Source organism: Corythoichthys intestinalis, chromosome 18, assembly GCF_030265065.1.
Source record: "Corythoichthys intestinalis isolate RoL2023-P3 chromosome 18, ASM3026506v1, whole genome shotgun sequence".
NCBI lineage: Eukaryota > Metazoa > Chordata > Actinopteri > Syngnathiformes > Syngnathidae > Corythoichthys > Corythoichthys intestinalis.
In genome coordinates this window covers 9,150,983-9,170,139 of record NC_080412.1, presented here as the reverse complement: position 1 = coordinate 9,170,139, position 19,157 = coordinate 9,150,983, and the positions used below count along the sequence as shown (strand labels likewise).

At 38.5% G+C, this 19,157-nt stretch overlaps 1 protein-coding gene across 1 annotated transcript; it reads left to right on the top strand.

The window, feature by feature from the left end:
- The first annotated feature begins 4,546 nt into the window (after positions 1-4,546).
- LOC130906830 (coxsackievirus and adenovirus receptor homolog) lies at positions 4,547-18,338 on the top strand. The gene is made up of 2 exons (XM_057821490.1): positions 4,547-4,646; positions 12,069-18,338. Exons 1-2 carry the CDS (start codon positions 4,547-4,549, stop codon positions 13,067-13,069), a joined length of 1,101 nt encoding a protein of 366 aa, XP_057677473.1. The 3' UTR covers positions 13,070-18,338.
- Positions 18,339-19,157: the final 819 nt, after the last annotated feature.

The window sequence follows — 19,157 nt, the reverse complement described above, 5'->3', positions numbered from 1 at the left end:
GTCCAGTATACCCGGTTTTCCATGGTCAATCTCTGCCAAATAAAAACTGGGAGAGAGGTTAAAAACTGCAGTTTCGAGTCATGTTGATGGCAGCACTCTAGGTCAAATACTAATTTCTTTTTCGGTTCTTTAAAGACGCCAGGTGATTGAACAGGCATGAGGTCATGTGATTATCGTTGTGACATCTCATTGGTGAAACTGGTAGCGCCACTGTTGGTGTCTCAGGCAAAAAAAAAAAAAAAAAGGAAAATCTGATATGTAGAACAAAGAGGAAAAATGTAACGACTAGTGTAGCCCAAAGTAGTGGAGTAAGAGTAGCATTTCTTCTTCACAAATCTACTCAAGTAAAATTAAAAAGTATGGCTAAGTAAAACTACTCTTAGAAGTACATTTTTCTTATATGGTTACTCGCGTAAATGTAATGGAGAAAATGTAATTTGTTACTACCCACCTCTGTTAGTGCTGTGTCCCAAAATCAACAGGAAGTAACTTGTGAATGCCCAAAAGGTTTACTCATGCCTGGCATTGGCTGCCACTGACAGTCGTAGACATCCAGTGAGTTTTAAGTGGGTGGGATTGCAGCGAATGAATGAATGTTCATGTTTACCACAGTCCTCTAAAATGTTCATTTTATTTTAAATATGCAAATACAGGGTGACTGAAAAAGAATGTTCTACGTTTATATGTCAAAAAAACAAAAAAAAAAACATTACAAAATTCATGCTTGGGCACACGACTTAGCATGTTGCAGTCTAACATATTGATTTGGGGGGAAATACTCATATTAGCTTGATGTTGTTGCTGGTGATAGCCACATATGAGTACTGGACTAGTAAAACATGAAATCAATTTAAAGTTATGTTCAACCAGTGTTGTTTTACGAAAACATTTCGTCAACGAACACTTTTTCAGGACAATGATGAGACGATAACAAGCTAAAAACGTGCGTGGGCAGACTAAAACATAAAAATATTTCTGTCACATCATCATAATCTGTGACACTTTATGTGTAGTTAGCCTGCATCGTAGCAGTGTCTGGTTGTGTCTCTAGTGGCGTGCTTCACCCCCCCCCCCCCCAACTAACCCTTACTCACCAGTGTCGTCTCCAGTCACTCCAGCTTGCACACACGGTAAGATGTTTTTTCATATCTTGGCCAGAGAGAAGATGCAATGCTGCTTTAGCCTTTAAAGGTTTATGCTAAATAATCATCACACACTAAATGAAACTCATAGCATTAACCTAGCATTTGCGTTAGCATTAGGCTATTGCTAACGGCCAGCATCCTCCGTAAATCGTTGAGTTATTTCATCAGCTCCAGGAAAAGATGGACCAGATTTGTCGTTGTTTTCTTCAGATGAGTCGGCAGCTAGGAAGAGTGACAGACTGACAGCAGTGTGCAAAAGACGGAAGAGTGGGCTGTGTGACGTATCGTATGACATAGCCCTTTGTCTTGTTTCTAGTTTATTGTCAATATTTTCAAAATACTTTTTTCAATATTATATTCCATTTTTTCCCCCCATTATCAATCTTTTCAATTTGTATATACAGTGTATTGCAAAAGTGAGTACAGCCCTCGCATTTCTGCAGGTATTTAAATATATCTTTTCATGGGACAACACTGACAAAATGACACTTTGACACAATGAAAAGTAGTCTGTGTGCAGCTTATATAATAGCTAACTCAAAATATAGCAATTAATATCTAAGCCCTTGGCAACAAAAGTGAGTACACCCCTTAGAAACTACATCCCCAAATGTCCACATTGAGTACTGCTTGTCATTTTCCCTCCAAAATGTCATGTGACTCATTAGTGTTACTAGGTACAGATGTGCATAGGTAGCAGGTGTGTTAAAATTTGTAGTGCAGCTCTCACACTCTCTCATACTGGTCACTGAAGTTCCAACATGGCACCACATGGCAAAGAACTCTCTGAGGATCTTAAGAGACGTATTGTTGCGCTACATGAAGATGGCCAAAACCCTGAAACTGAGCTGCAGCACAGTGGCTAAGATCATCCAGCGTTTTAAAAGAGCAGGGTCCACTCGGAATAAGCCTTGCGTTGATCGTCCAAAGAAGCTGAGTGCACGTGCTCAGCATCACATCCAAATGCTTTCTTTGAATGATCGTCGCAGGAGTGCTATCAGCATTGCTGCAGAGATTGAAGAGGTGGGGGGTCAGCCTGTTAGTGCTCAGACCATACGCCACACTCCCTTCAGTCCCTGGCGGCGCATTGTGTTACTGATAGTAGCCTTTGTTACTGTGGTCCCAGCTCTCAGTACGTCATTCACTAGGTCCCCCCGTGTGTTTCTGGGATTTTTGCTCCCCGTTCTTGTTATCATTTTGACGCCACAGGGTGAGGAGGGCTAACTGACATGCAAAACATGTTTGAGGAGGGTGGACTCCAATTTGATTTCACATTTATACAAATTAAAGGTCAGTAAACACTGTCATGAATGTTTCCCACCAGCTACGAAACACAGGTTCGCTTGTTTGGAGGAAAAAGAATACTGAATTGCACCATACCCACTGTGAAGCATGGGGGTGGAAACATCATGCTTTGTGGCTGTTTTTCTGCAAAGGGACCAGGGCGACTGATCTCTGTAAAGGAAAGAATGAATGGGGCCATGTATTGAGAGAATTTGAGTGAAAATCTCCTTCCATCAGCAAGTGCTTTGAAGATGAGACATGGCTGGGTCTTTCAGCATGACAATGATCCCAAACACACAGCCAGGGCAACAAAGGAGTGGCTTCGTAATAAGCATTTCAAAGTCCTGGAGTCTCCAGATCTCAACCCCATGGAAAATCTGTAGAGGGAGGTGAAAGTCTGTGTTGCCCAACGACACCACAAAACATCACTGCTCTAGAGGAGATCTGCATGGAGGAATGGGCCATAATACCAGCAACAGTGTGTGAAAAGCTTGTGAAGAGTTACAGAAAACGTTTGGCCTCCGTTATTGCCAACAAAGGGTACAAAACAAAGTATTGAGATGAACCATTGACCAAATACTTATTTTCCACCATGATTTGCAAATAAATTCTTTAAAAATCAAACAATGTGATTTTCTGTTTTTTTTCCACATTCTGTCTCTCAGGGTTGAGGTTTACCCATGTTGACAATTACAGGCCTCAAATATTTTCAAGTGGGAGAACTTGCACAATTCGTGGTTGACTAAATACTTATTTGCTCCACTGTACACTACCGTTCATAAGTTTGGGGTCTACCCCAAATATGATACACTACGTCACTTAGGCTACGTTCATACTACAGGTCTTAATGCACGAATCCGATTTTTTCGTGTTTTTCCGACTCGAGTGAGGCATTAACTTGATGGTCTGAACAAACAAGTCGCATAGAACTGGACCATTTCAAATCCGATCTGGGTCACTTTCGTATGTGGTTCAAATCCGATCTGGGCCACATTTTTCCAGACTGTCGCAGCGGTCAGTACTGTCCAGTCTCTCAAATCGGAATTCATGCAGCAATTACGTCATCAAAAAGCGAGAGAGACGCCTCGGTAGCGGTGCAGCTTTGCGTTATTAGCGCCTAGCTTGCCTTGAACACGGCTTTATAGGAAGGGTCGGACTTGACAACAGTCATAAAAAAAAATAAAAATGGGTTGAGGATAAGCCTGAGAATGATCGGTTTTCTGTCTGCTCCATATAGGCAATATTTCAACATTGCTTACACGGCCGAGAGTCGGGGCAAACTGCGTGTATGTGTGTGTGACATGCACGGACAGTGCGTGCATGCTATCGATCAATATACTTTGAATATAAGCCTAAACTGGGATTATTTATGTCTGTTATTTGTGTCCTCTTTTTAAAAGGCAAAATATGAAAATATCCCTGGAATGACGGATGACAGCCAGCATGTGTGGTCATTTGTTTTGATGCTTCTGCGCATGCGGGTCGTCTTGCTCAGCGCTTGTCGTACTGCGAATTAGTGCGCATGCGTAATACTTGAATGGTCTCAATGGACAAAGGCAGTCTGAACGGGCACGCCCAAAAAAACAGATATGACAAAAAATCGGATTTGTGCATTAAGACCTGTCGTATGAACCTAGCCTTAGAAATGTCCTCCTTTTTGAAAGAAAAACAGTTTTTTTTTCAATGGAAATAACATTAAACTAATCAGAAAAACACTCTATACATTATTAATGTGGTAAATGACTATTCTAACTGGAAATGTCTGGTTTTAATGCAATATCTACATAGTTTTGTAAAGAGACCCATTTACAGTAAACATCACTCCAGTGTTCTAATGGTACATTGTGCTTGCTAGTTGCCTTAGAAAGATAATAGACGATTAGAAAACATTGTGAAATTATGTCGGCACAGCTCAAAACAGTTTAGGTGGTCAGAGAAGCTATAAAACTGATCTTCCTTTGAGCTAGTTGGGTATCTGAAGCATCACCTTTGTGGGTTTGATTAAACTCTCAAAATGGCCAGAAAAAGACAGCTTTCACTTGAAACTCGACAATCTGTTCTTAGAAATGAAGGCTATTCCATAAGAAAAATTGCCAAGAAATTGAAGATTTCCTATAATGCTGTGTACCACTCCCTTCAGAGAGCAGCACAAACAAGATCTAACCAGAGTAGAAAGAGAAGCGGGAGGCCCCGCTGCACAACCGAGCAAGAAGACAAGTACATAAGAGTCTCTAGTTTGAGAAATAGATGCCTCGCAGGTCCTCATCTAGCAGCTTCATTAAATAGTACCCGTAAAACGCCAGTGTCAATGTTGACAGTGAAGAGACGACTGCGGGATGCTGGCTTTCAGGGCAGCGTGACTAAGGAAAAAGCTTTATCTGAGGCTGGATCATAAAGGGAAACGATTAATATGCCCCCCCCCCCCAAAAAAAAAAAAAAAAAAAAACAGACATTCGACAGAGGAAGACTGGAAAACAGTGTTATGGACAGATGAACCAAAGTTTGAGGTGTTTAGACTTTGGATCAAGGAAAAGAACATTTGTGACACACAAAACAACTGAAAAGATGCCTGATGTCATCTGTCAACAATGATGAAGGTAATGTGATGATCTGGAGTTGCTTTGGTGCTGGTAAAGTGGGAGATTTGTACAAGATCAACGGGATTTTAAATAAAGAAGGCTATCACTCCATTTTGCAACAACATGCCATACCCTGTGGACAACGCTTGATTGGAGTCAAGTTCATCCTACAACATCACAGTGACCCAAAGCACACCTCCAAATTATGCAAGAACTATTTAGGAAAGAAGCAGGCAGCTGGTATTCTATCTGTAATAGAGTGGCCAGCACAGTCAACAGATCTCAAACCCATTGAGTTGCTGTGGGAGCAGCTTGACCGTATGGTACGCAAGAAGTGCCCATCAAGCCAATCCAACTTGTGGGAGGTGCTTCTGGAAGCGTGGCGTGAAGTTTCTCTTATCTTCTTTCTCTTCTTCTCAACAAATTAACAGCTAGTACACCATAGGTCTGCTAAGCTGTAATGGTTGCAAAGTGAGCATTCTTTGATAAAAGCAAAGTTTGAAGGATAAAATTATTATTTACAGTAAAAATCCTTATTTTCAACCTTGTTAATGTCTTGACTATATTTTCTTTTCATTTTGAAATTGAATTTAAAATATACATATAAATGATAAATTTACAGTGCCTTGCAAAAGTATTCGGCCCCCTTGAATCTTGCAACCTTTCGCCACATTTCAGGCTTCAAACATAAAGATATGACATTTATTTTTTTTGTCAAGAATCAACAACAAGTGGGACACAATCGTGAAGTGGAACAACATTTATTGGAAAATTTAAACTTTTTTAACAAATAAAAAACTGAAAAGTGGGGCGTGCAATATTATTCGGCCCCTTTACTTTCAGTGCAGCAAACTCACTCCGGAAGTTCAGTGAGGATCTCTGAATGATCCAATGTTGTCCTAAATGACCGATGATGATAAATAGAATCCACCTGTGTGTAGTCAAGTCTCCGTATAAATGCACCTGCTCTGTGATAGTCTCAGGGTTCTGTTTAAAGTGCAGATAGCATTATGAAAACCAAGGAACACACCAGGCAGGTCCGAAATACTGTTGTGGAGAAGTTTAAAGCCAGATTTGGATACAAAAAGATTTCCCAAGCTTTAAACATCTCAAGGAGCACTGTGCAAGCCATCATATTGAAATGGAAGGAGCATCAGACCACTGCAAGTCTACCAAGACCCGGCCGTTCTTCCAAACTTTCTTCTCAAACAAGGAGAAAACTGATCAGAGATGCAGCCAAGAGGCCCATGATCACTCTAGATGAACTTCAGAGAGCTACAGCTGAGGTGGGAGAGTCTGTCCATAGGACAACAATCAGTCGTACACTGCACAAATCTGGTCTTAATGGAAGAGTGGCAAGAAGAAAGCCATTTCTCAAAGATATCCATAAAAAGTCTCGTTTAAAGTTTGCCACAAGCCACCTGGGAGACACACCAAACATGTGGAAGAAGGTGCTCTGGTCAGATGAAACCAAAATTGAACTTTTTGGCCACAATGCAAAACGATATGTTTGGCGTAAAAGCAACACAGCTCATCACCCTGAACACACCATCTCCACTGTCAAACATGGTGGTGGCAGCATCATGGTTTGGGCCTGCTTTTCTTCAGCAGGGACAGGGAAGATGGTTTAAATTGACGGGAAGATGGATGCAGTCAAATACAGGAACATTCTGGAAGAAAACCTGTTGGTATCTGCACAAGACCTGAGACTGGGACGGAGATTTATCTTCCAACAGGACAATGATCCAAAACATAAAGCCAAATCTACAATGGAATGGTTCAAAAATAAACGTATCCAGGTGTTAGAATGGCCAAGACAAAGTCCAGACCTGAATCCAATCGAGAATCTGTGGAAAGAGCTGAAGACTGCTGTTCACAAACACTCTCCATCCAACCTCACTGAGCTCGAGCTGTTTTGCAAGGAAGAATGGGCAAGAATGTCAGTCTCTCGATGTGCAAAACTGATAGAGACAAACCCCAAGCGACTTGCAGCGGTAATTGGAGCAAAAGGTGGCGCTACAAAGTATTAACGCAAGGGGGCCGAATAATATTGCACGCCCCACTTTTCAGTTTTTTATTTGTTAAAAAAGTTTAAATGATCCAATAAATTTTGTTCCACTTCACGATTGTGTCCCGCTTGTTGTTGATTCTTGACAAAAAATTTAAATTTTATATCTTTATGTTTGAAGCCTGAAATGTGGCGAAAGGTTGCAAGGTTCAAGGGGGCCGAATACTTTTGCAAGGCACTGTATATATATAAATAAAACGCTGCGTTCACGTACATCCTGGTCATCTCCTGGGGGCTAAGCACCCCTAATTAAGTTTGTGACGCCCCTGCAGCTAGCTTTTTTTCCCTTTTTCAAAAAATCTAAGTGAGTAAAAATTACTTGAAACACTGGCAGATGATTTCACTTATTTCGAGTAGATATACACTGAAAACAACGTAATTTAACTACTTTTAAGGAGGTGTGTATTTGCGGTGTGCTGGGTGTGTGTTATCACCAAGTTGGCATTGTCATAGTAGATAGACGCTACAATATGTGCTCGTCTGTCAATGTTCATTGGAAATAATTGGAAACCTTTATTTATTTATTTTTTAAGTAACATTTTTTTTATTTTACAATTTTACAGACAAAAATTTTTTTGTGGAAGTCGACGAAAACTAGGAAAAATTAGTCTTGTGTTTTCGCCAACAAAAACTAGACAAAGACAAACTCATTTTGAGATGATGAAAATATGTCTAAGACTAATAAGGATTATCATCTAAAAGATTAAGAGTAAAACAAAAATCAAAAGGGCTGCCCAAATCACTGTGTTTAACATATGTGTCTAAGGCTGTATTTTGTGATGTTCTTCTTTTTTAGAAATATCGTGTAATGATTTTAGGACATTCTTTTTTAATCACCCTGTCTATTGTACCATTATGTAAATTTCCAATTTTTTTTTGGTCAAATTATGCATTTTTGACAGCAATAGATGACGAGAAGATCGTTCAAAAATTGCACAAATAGGGTTGTGAACCCCAACGGGCCAGTTTTGGCCCGTGAGCTTCATGTTGAGGACCCATGCGTGCCTACAATCTTCATCATCGTCTTCATCATCTTTTTGATCTTTGCTTTGTCCATCATTATTTCTGCCTGCCTGAACATTGAGGTCGTACGCTGTGAACTTGGAGAAGCGTCTTATTCGCAAAGGTTGAGCAGGTAAGAAAATTAAATCATTAGTACGGTTTTGTTTACTGGACATCAGCACTAGAGTTTTAAAAGAGCAGCCCTTCTAAACTCATTGGCCGCTATTCACATTTTTATCACCATCAACGGCACAGAAAAATGATCATTCCCTGCTAGACCTGCGTACAATAGTACAGGAGTACTCGGAAAATTAGAATATGATATAAAAATTTGTTTTACAATGGTATTTTAACATAAAAGATGAATCCAACAAACAACCAGAAATGTATTAACATTTGAATCATTCATAATTCACCTTTTAAGTATAAGTACAACAGAAATTCAACAACCTTTTTATGATATTTTTTAAAACACGCTAGTTACTTGCAATAGATCAAGGCACCCTTTGTTGACTTAGCTTGTTCACCCACATGGAAAACACCATGATGGTGGCATCTCTGATCTCGCAGGATGAACGCGGCCTCGTTTAACCGACTTTTTTGGACTTTAAAGCACGCCATCAATGAGCACGTTTAATTCCATACATATGGCGCACCTCATTAATGTACTACATTTGTCATGTTGTTCGTCTTTTAACATTGTAATGATTGTTTTCATGCGACGACAAAATCAGCTCAAGGTCATCAAACACCCCCAGAATTCATACATAAAGCACGCAAGGCATGTTGCCATTTGGGGGGGTTAATTGCACGTTATAGTCCGCAAAATACAGTAATTAAAGTCTAATCGATGGTTAAATGAATTTAGATGTTGAAAGCTGATGAAACGTTTAGACATCAAAATGGATCAAATAATTACTTATTTATCTATTTAAAATATATACACTACCTTTTAAAAGTTTGGGGTCACTCAGACAATTTTGTGTTTTCCTTCAAAAGTTACACTTTTATTTTTCAAAGGAGTTGCAATATGAATAGAAAATATGGTCAAGACATTGTCTAAGTTAGGAATAAGGATTTTTATTTGAAATAATGTTCTCCTTCAAACTTTGCTGTCATCAAAGAATGCTCATTTTGCAACAATTACAGCCTTTGGCATCCTAGCTGTTAATTTGTTCTGGGAATCTGGAGAAATTTAACTCCACGCATCCAGAACATAGGCGGGGTTTGACATTTGGGGCAGGGGGGGCACAACATGTTGATGACCCCAAAATGCAGTGTCAGCAATAAAAATTACAAGACTATAAGTTGACAATGAGCGTTTTTTATTTCCCATCATTCTTGAAGGGAATTCTAAATCAGGCTGCTTAGTCAATACTTTTCAGCAAGATTGTCATATATTGAATATGGCATTCCCTCCAGTGTCATGCCAGTGTAGTTACCCCAGTCAAAAAATGTATATCCTGGGCAGAGCCATATGGAGGTAGATTTGTGTCTTCATTATTCGATAAAAAAATGCATTTGAAAGCTGTTTTTCTTTGATTTTAGCAATCCTTTTTGTGTTTGGATCATATTATGTGTAGGACATTTGTCTAAATCCCTCAATTCGGAAAAAAGTTGCTTCAATCAAAAAACTATATATTTTCAAACAAAGACAATAATCATTTGAAAAATAAATTTGCCCTCCCCTATTTTTATTTAAATAATATGCAAAGCAAATGACCGTCTAAGGTGCTAGTCACATGATCTGTTCAAAAAATATATATATTTTGGCCCATGATAAAAATATTTTTTCTTTGTTCGTTTCATTCATTTTCTTTGTTTGCTTTATTGCTTTACAATATATAGACATATATATATATATACATATAGACATATATATATATATATATATATATATATATATATATATATATATATATATATATATATATATATAGACATACAGTACTGTGCAAAAGTTTTAGGCAGGACACCTGCCTAAAACTTTTGCACAATACTGTATATATATTTTTTAAATTATTAAATTTATTAGGATCATGGAAGCTTCCACTTGGGGAAAATATGTACATACAGTATATCCTGTATATACATAATATAATAAAAATATACAGTACTGTGCAAAGGTTTTAGGCAGGTGTCCTGCCTAAAACCTTTGCACAGTACTGTATATACAACAATGGCGGGCTACTAGTTTATTTTTGATTGAAATTTGTACAAATTTTATTAGAACGAAAACATTAAGTGGGGTTTAAATACAAACTTTCTATAACTTGTACTAACATTTATCTTTTAAGAACTACAAGTCTTTCTATCCATGGATCGCTTTAACAGAATGTTAATAATAATGCCATCTTGTTGATTTATCGTTATAAAAAACAAATACCGTATGTTGAATGTACTGGACTGTCTCAGAAAATTAGAATACACAATATTCTAATTTTTTGAGACAGTCCTGTGTATATATACAGGACTGTCTCAGGAAATTAGAATACACAATATTCTAATTTCCTGACTGTCTCAGGAAATTAGAATATTGTGTATTCTAATTTCCTGAGACAGTCCTGTTTATATACACAGGACTGTCTCAAAAAATTAGAATATTGTGTATTCTAATTTTCTGAGACAGTCCAGTATATATCCATCTTGTCTTATCTTTCCATTCCAACAATAATTTACAGAAAAATATGGCACATTTTATAGATGGTTTGATTTGCGATTAATTGCGATTAATTACGATTAATTTTTAAGCTGTAATTAACTCGATTAAAAATGTTAATCGTTTGACAGCCCTAATATATATATATATATATATATATATATATATATATATATATATATATATATATATATATATATATATATATATATATATATATATATATATATATATATATATACACATATATATAGGAAAGTCAATTACATGCCATGATAATTTTCGCCCACCAGGGGGCCCCCCTTAAAATCCGCTTATGATCCAGCACCTCCCACAAGTTGGATTTACTTGATGGGCACTTCTTTTTCTGGCCATTTTGAGAGTTTAATCAAACCCACAAAGTTGATGCTCCAGGTACCCAACTAGCTGAAAGGAAGATCACCTGATAACCACCTAAACTGTTTTGACCAGTGCTGACATAATTGCACAAGGTTTTCTCTATTATCTTCCTAAGGCAACTTGCAAGCACAATGTACCATTAGAACACTGGAGTGATGTTTGCTGTAAATGGGCCTCTTTACAAAACTACGTAGATATTGCAATGAAACCAGACATTTCCAGCTAGAATAGCCATTTACCACATTAATAATGTATAGTGTTTTCCTGATTAGTTAAATGTTATTATTATTATAATGTTATATGCATGTATATACTGTATTTTTTTTTCCAAAAAATGTACATAATATATATACAGGGGTTCGACAAAAATAATGCAAAGACTTCTAAAAAATCAACCAAATCCCATTTAATATGATGTAGCTCCGCCTTCTGTGGCAATTACAGCCTCAATTCTCCGAGGTATCGATTCATACAACTTGTGATTTTTTTCCAAAGGAATTTTAAGCCATTCTTCAGTTAATTTACCCTGTAACTCATTTAGAGACGATTGCAGTGGAAAATGACATCTTAATGGAATTGCTAAAACTGACAAATGCTCAATAATGTTGTTGGGGATTTTGTCGACCATGCAAGATGCTCAACTTCATTAGAAAGTTCTTCATGCCATTCTTTAACAGTTATGTTCACTGATTATGATGCAAAATGTTTGGTGTTTCCATTATTTTTTCCAACCCTTGTCTCCTGGCTGGTCTGGGAAGCCATTGACGCATTTGATGATGCAACTGCCTTGGATGTGACTGTGTTCTTTATTTGCTAGCATGCAAATGGCGATGATGGTGTGGCGCCTCCTGTGGCCTTTTGTCCTAGTGGGAGTGTTGAGCTGCATGGCTCTGGAAAACAACCTGGAGGAGTTCCAGTACTATGCCGCTGAGGGCTCCAATGTCACAATGGCTTGCCAGTACAATTACACTCTGGACAGCACTCAGTTGATACAAATCATGTGGACTTTCACCCCCTTCAATGTCTACTCACCGGGGTGGCGCATCATTGGGTTCAGCAGCGGCCACACTCCGATTTCTACGAACCAATCAAGGGCAGGGTCCATTTCGCGGCACGCAATCCCCAAAACGGAGACGCTTCCATCACCATTAGCAACGTCAGTCGCTCAGACTCGATGACTTACATTTGCCGTGTGATGATGTTTCCTGACACGGACCAGAAGATGATGACCCTGACGGTCATGGAAGAGCCAAGTCAACCGATATGCAACTTGCATGAGGAATTCGCCCAAGGCAATAATTTGACGCTCACAAAAGAGGAATTCGGCCAAGGCAATAACTTGACGCTCACATGCTTGTCCTTCCATGGCGAATCCCCTCTGACGTACACCTGGGCCAAGATCAGCGGGAACCAGGTCCTCCCCGCCGATGCCGTGGTGGACTCCGTCACCTTGCGTGTAGACAATATCACCGAGGGGGACTGTGGACGCTATCGCTGCGCAGTGGAGAGCTTGGTCGGTAGCAAAACCTGTGAGCTCGTCCTCCCCTGTCCGGTCGTGTCAGAAGCCGAGGTGTCCATCACGGTGGTCGTCGTCATCCTTGGTGTTGCCATCATCACCGCTGGCTGCTTGTGGTGGTACAGAAAGAACAAACAGCAGTATTTTCTCAGTGAAATAGTGGGTGATGTGCCACCTGCTCCCCTAAGGGCTTTAAAAAAAGAAGAGATGGCGCCGTCTTTGCACTACAAAGTGAGAAACATGCACATGAACCAGAACATTCACATAAATAAAAGGGGTGTAACGGTACAAGCAAGTCACGTTTCGGTATGCACCTCGGTATCGGGGTCACGGTTCAGTACAAGAGGAAAACTAAAAAGGCTTTTTTTAAAATCACGGTATTTCAAAGTTAAAGTTTGTTCTGTTGGGTTAAACTAAAGCATCAAACTTGTGTGTTTTTGTTTTTATGGTTCTAACGTTCTTTAAATAGATATCACATCTTCTTTTGGGATCGGCGTCACACATTGTAAACATGTGACGAAAACTATGGCGTATTTTCGTCTGGTCTGACAAAAACAGGCATCTGTCTTATGTTTTTTATGTTTTAGTTTCCCAAGACACATTTTAACTCGTTATCATGTCATCATCATGAAAAGAATGTGCTCTAACCGCTCGAAGTGTACAGACGCACATTTCTGAACTCCTGAAAAGCACGCTCCTATCTTAACCGATAAGCGCTCAGGCAGCCTGAAAAATACGACTCCAGTATGGCTCGGAAAACTCTGAAACCTGAGGATCTGGATGAAGTCCTCCATCCAGAAAATAGTGGCCTCTATGTCCTCTATGACCAATCTGGAGGCTTCTCTGACTAACCTGATTCAAAAGCCAGAATCGGGAAGTCATGAAAGAATTACAGCTGATGCGCGCTGAGAACGAGAAGCTCAAGCAAGTGGTTGAGGAGAAGGAGGCTCGCATCAAAAGGCTGGAAATTCTGGCTGATGATCTCGACCAAGGAAGACGCGCAAATGATCTCATCATCTCTGGATTACAACTGACGCCCAGATCATATGCTAAGGCCGCTAGCCTACCTGTGGCTCAACACCTTTCTGGATGACCAGATTGATGAGTACCGTGATGACCCAACTGATAATCTTGATCCTGACCTCAACTTTTACATTAACATGTCGAACAACTGTAAGTACTACACAGCGGAACAGTACAACAATTCCATGAATGTGGACGGTAAACTGAAACTAATCCACTTCATCGCCAGGAGTCTATACAAAAATTTTGAAAGCATTGACGAATATCTACAGAGCTTCAATAACAATTTTGATGTTATTGCCGTCTCAGAAACCTGGCTTAGATTACTGATCTGCCATTGCAACGTGAGTGCTGTGTCTAGATTACTGATCTGCCATTGCAACGTGAGTGCTGTGTCTAATCTGCTGTAAAATGGAGCTTGTGGACTGGACACTCAATTTGGATATCAACTGATACAATGAACCCACTCAAATTGACAATATGTGAAATTCCATGGCAATCAATGACTTTTGAATGATATGTGAGTAAAAACAAAAAACAAAACAAAAAACAAAAAAAGCCTGATAATAACTGGACTGTAACACAAACATGCTTGACTATGCGTCCCGGGCTGTTGGAGGACGGGTATCGATAAGCATTTGCTTTTTCCCGTCTTTCCTTTGTCTTCGTCTTTTTTTCGGGCAAATTCCACACTCTGAAACTGTCAATGATTATGATGATGATGACAATGACAATAAATTCATTCATTCATTCAATTGTTTGTTGACGATATATGTTCGTTATAGTCGTCGTTGACGAATACAATACTGATACTCACTTAGTGTTTCAATGACTTCAGCTAGGGCTAGAGCAAAATAAACATTTCTTGATTTGAAAATATAACATAAATGCACTTCAAATAGTGTTAGTAATACTGCAATTGATAGTTCCCACTCTGTACCGTCGCACTGAACCGTGATTGACAGTTAGGGCTAGAGCAAAATAAACATTTCTTGATATGAAAATATAACATAAATGCACTTCAAATAGTGTTAGTAATACTGCAATTGATAGTTCCCACTCTGTACCGTCGCACTGAACCGTGATTCCACATACAGTGACAGTACAGGACGACAACAAATGCCATTATACTCTTAATTACTAATCTAAATAATGACCTCCTCTCTGTTGCACAAGCCAAAGACAAGACCGTCACCATGTGCACTTCATCACAGCGCCATTTCGCTTGCTTCAAGACTAAAGAGTTTTGAGTTTTTCAATTGTAGAAAAAAAAAATTCCGGAGAAATTGAATGTTTCAATAAACCTGTTTGAAGTTTGGGTCACATCCTATTCATTTGGGGGCATTTCTGGGTTGCTACCTGTTCATTTTGAGTCACTTGCGATGATTTTGGTGCAATTTCAAAGCACTTCCTTCATATTTCGGGGCACTTCCCCTTAATTTCGGGAAATTTTGATTTTGTGGCAAACCCGGGGCCATTTCTCAATTAGCTTTCTTGTCTATCACAGCAGGGGCGCTGGAAGTCACTCAGAGCAGGGGGTGCTGAATATTTTATTGAATTTTTTTAAGTCCATATTTGTCATGCTCGCGCATTTGCTCCATGCAAGGCATGCAAAATGTCAGTACACATACATGCTGGATATTTACGTACTACTACTAGGCTACTAAAACGACAGCATTCTATTTCATCTACAGTGTGTGTTGGGAGTTTTTTCGTAATGGGAAAAAAAGCGCCAGTGTATAAAATGAAAATCCCCGTATCTAGCTGTCGTAATGACACGAACACATTTGAAAACTAAATGGTCCAATACGCTACACGGTTTAAGACCCCCTTTTCACAACACTAAAATAAATTCCAAACTCGAATTTTAGAAAATGTCGGTGTTTTTGTAAAGAAAAAAATCGCGAATTCGTATTTGCTCCATCTGAACGCCAGAGTTAACTTTTCTGTTCCAATAGCCGCCTCATTCAAAGTGGCCTGGTAGCAGGCAAAGTTTCAGGTGGTGGTCATCTTGTTAACAACAACAAAAAAACCTTTTCAACATATATATTTAATCCCCAAATTTAAATACGCGGTTGTTTCAATATGTTTTGTTTTTAACAACCAGTGTTGTTAATCTTACTGAAAAAAAGTAATTAATTATAGTTACAAATTACTTCTCCCAAAAAGTAATTGCGTTAGTAACTCAATTACCTGAATGTAAGAGTAATTAGTTACTTGGCAAAATAATTGGTGATAATTACTTTTTTTTTTTCCCCTCAAAAAAAAAAAAAAAAACATTGGCCACACTATGTGAAGTTTTTTGTGAAGGTTTTTGGTACAATTGGCCCGAGCCCAATTCTTTACCCTAATAGGGAATGGGACGTACTACGTCATTGTTTGGACGCGCCTCCATGCTGGCAATATGATTCACTTCCGGGCCGGCAGAGTCAATGCGGATTGTAACGTGTGGTAGTGCTAAGCTAACTCTTTCGGTGTTTTAGAAAGAAAATATGGGTGCTTATTGTTGCGTTACCGGGTGCAACAGCGTCTCCTACGACAAAAAAAGGGGTTAGGAAAAATGGACTCACTTTTCACCGTTTTCCTGCATGGAGGACCAAATATCAGATCACGAAGGTACGACGGATGGCTGGATTGCAGCGGTTCGTCGGAAAAGCATTTATGATCATATTTCTGCTGGAATGAGAGTGTGTTCCTGTCATCGCTACTCTTGTAAGTTGAACGCTTTATCCACTTTTGGTTTCAATACGTTTTTGTTTTTTTACACCGTTGTGTAAATCTGCCTCGGTAGCAATGCTCGCCTACTACGACTCACCTACCTGTTGTGTTCCTAGGTAAACCTGCTGACAACACATCCCGATTGGTCACCATCTCTCTTCTTGGATCATTTGACAAAATTTGTTCAATGGAATGGTTCCATTTGTCCTGTGTCGGACTCAAACAAGCCCCTGCAGCAGACGCCATCTGGGTCTGCCCTTCTCGTCGATGAACTGCGGGCTTTTAACTTGTGAAAATGCAAGAACTTTAATGCACATATTTATTCTGCCTGGCTATTTAACTATGGCCAGTGACGTATTATTATTATTATTTTTTTTTTTTTTTAAACCACTTTGACAAAGACACGTTTCATTGTAATGTTGAATTTATATATTCTATTATTATTTTTAAATTATAATATTCTTATTTGCACTTATGGAGACTTTAGACTGTCAATTCAAATAGTGTTGGAAAAGTTGCAATACCTAAAATAGAAATGCAAGAACTGTAAAGTACATATTTATACACCTTTATTTCCCTAAGGCCACTGGATGTTTTTTAACTGCTTTGAAAAAATACAGGTTTTGTTGTGATCTTGTATTTATATAGTATATAGCTTTTTATAATGTATTATGTATTATAATATTTGCTGCCCCCTGCCAGAGTGTGGGCCATTTTGTACTAAAAGGATTTTAAACTGTCAGTTCAAATACTGTGTTGGAGACAAGTACTTGCAATACTTAAAATGGAAATGCAAGAACTTTAAAGCACATATTTATCCTGTCTGGCAATTTACCCAAGGCCAGTAAATAGTGTTTTAAACTGCTTTGACAAAGACACGTTTATTGTGATCTTGTATTTGTGTATTACTTATAATTATATAATATTTGCTGCCACCGTCAGAGGGTGGGCCTTGTTTGCACTAATTTAAAGATTTTAAACTGTCAGTTCAAATATCGTATTGGAGAAATTGCATTACTTGAAATAAATCTATTGCAACTTATCAGTCCCAGTTCTTGTCTACAACTTTGTCCAAAAATTGTCAATGCATATTCCAAATAGAATAACAAAATTAAGTCACCTGACTTTGTAATTATTACACCTGTTTATTATGAAGACCTGAAGTAAACAACAAGCAGTTACAGTTTGTCAAGAAGTTGTTCAAGTCATGTTTTGGTATTCATATTTTATTGACTTTTCACAACAACACTTGGGATCGTGTTCGTAAGAGCAGAGCAAACTGAAGTTTCAGCGTGCACTCTTCGCCTTTCCAACCTCTCATAACCAGTGTTGTTAATCTTACTGAAAAAAAGTAATTAATTATAGTTACAAATTACTTCTCACAAAAAGTAATTGCGTTAGTAACTCAATTACCTGAATGTAAGAGTAATTAGTTACTTGGCAAAGTAATTGGTGATAATTACTTTTTTTTTTTTTCCCCTAAAAAAAAAAAAAAAAAACATTGGCCACACTATGTGAAGTTTTTTGTGAAGGTTTTTGGTACAATTGGCCCGAGCCCAATTCTTTACCCGAATGTACCCTTTACCCTGAATCAACTGTTAAAAGTTGTTAAAATTGCTCCCATTATTGCATTTGTTCCCTTCTCTCTACTTTCGACATATGAAAGTTTTAAAACTGTTTCATCATTTAAAGATAGATTCAAGTCAAGATTTTGCCGATTTAGAAGTATTTTAGATAAAAAGTTACTTAGGTTCGCTAGGAAGGTTCTCTACAACAGAGCCGTCCTAAAAAGTCTACTGCTTTAAGATGGCGGCTGTCTACTAACGCATTTAGTGCCATGCAGTGTTGTTAATTTTACTTTAAAAAAGTAATTAATTACAGTTACAAATTACTTCTCCCAAAAAGTAATTGCGTTAGTAACTCAGTTACCTGAATGTAAGAGTAATTAGTTACTTGGCAAAGTAACTAGTGATATATATATATATTTTTTTTTTCTCAAAAAAAAAAAAAAAAAAAAAAAAAAACACAGGTCACACAATGTGAAGCTTAAAGGGTTTGGGGGACAATTGGCCCTAACCCAATTCTTTACCCTCCGCTTAACTAGACACAAAGGTATTGCGATAACTAGCTAGTAACCTTTGCTATGTGTGGAAGTCATTTAAAGTTGTGAATCAATCGTTAAAGTTGTTAAAATTTCTCCCGTTATTGCATTAGTTCCCTTCCGTCTACTTTAAACATGTGTAAGTTTTAAAACTGTTTCATCATTTAAAGATAGATTTAAGTTAAGATTTTGCCGATTTAGGAGCATTTTAGATTAAAAAAAAAAAATTACTTAGGTTCGCTAGGAAGGATCGCTACATCAGGGCCTTCCTGAGAGGTCTACTGCTTTAAGATGGCGGCTGTTTACAAACGCATGTAGTCCTTAAAACATGTTGGCAATGCAGCAGTGTCTGTCATGTGCATCTAGTTCTATAATATGATATCTACCGTGTCATGTGGGCGTAGTTTGTCGGCTATGGCTGCAGTCAGGTATTATTGGAGCCACCTAGCATCGCGGTTGCAACCTCGTCTTCCCCACTCCTGCTCAGCTCTCGTCCCCGTGAGTCCGTTTCTCTCAGACTTTTTTTTATTCAACCAACTTAGTAACGCATAGTAACGCACGCCTTTCCCGCCTCAGTAACGGTAACGGCGTTGCCAAGATGAGAAAAGTAATTAATTAGATTACTCATTACTGAAAAAAATAACGCCGTTAGTAACGCCGTTA

Bases quoted from the DNA above. Each gene is read 5' to 3' on its own strand.
- LOC130906830 (XM_057821490.1), top strand. From the start codon at position 4,547: ATGCTGTGTACCACTCCCTTCAGAGAGCAGCACAAACAAGATCTAACC. The intron at 4,647-12,068 runs GTACATAAGAGT...TATGCCGCTGAG, and splicing joins ACAACCGAGCAAGAAGACAA to GGCTCCAATGTCACAATGGC.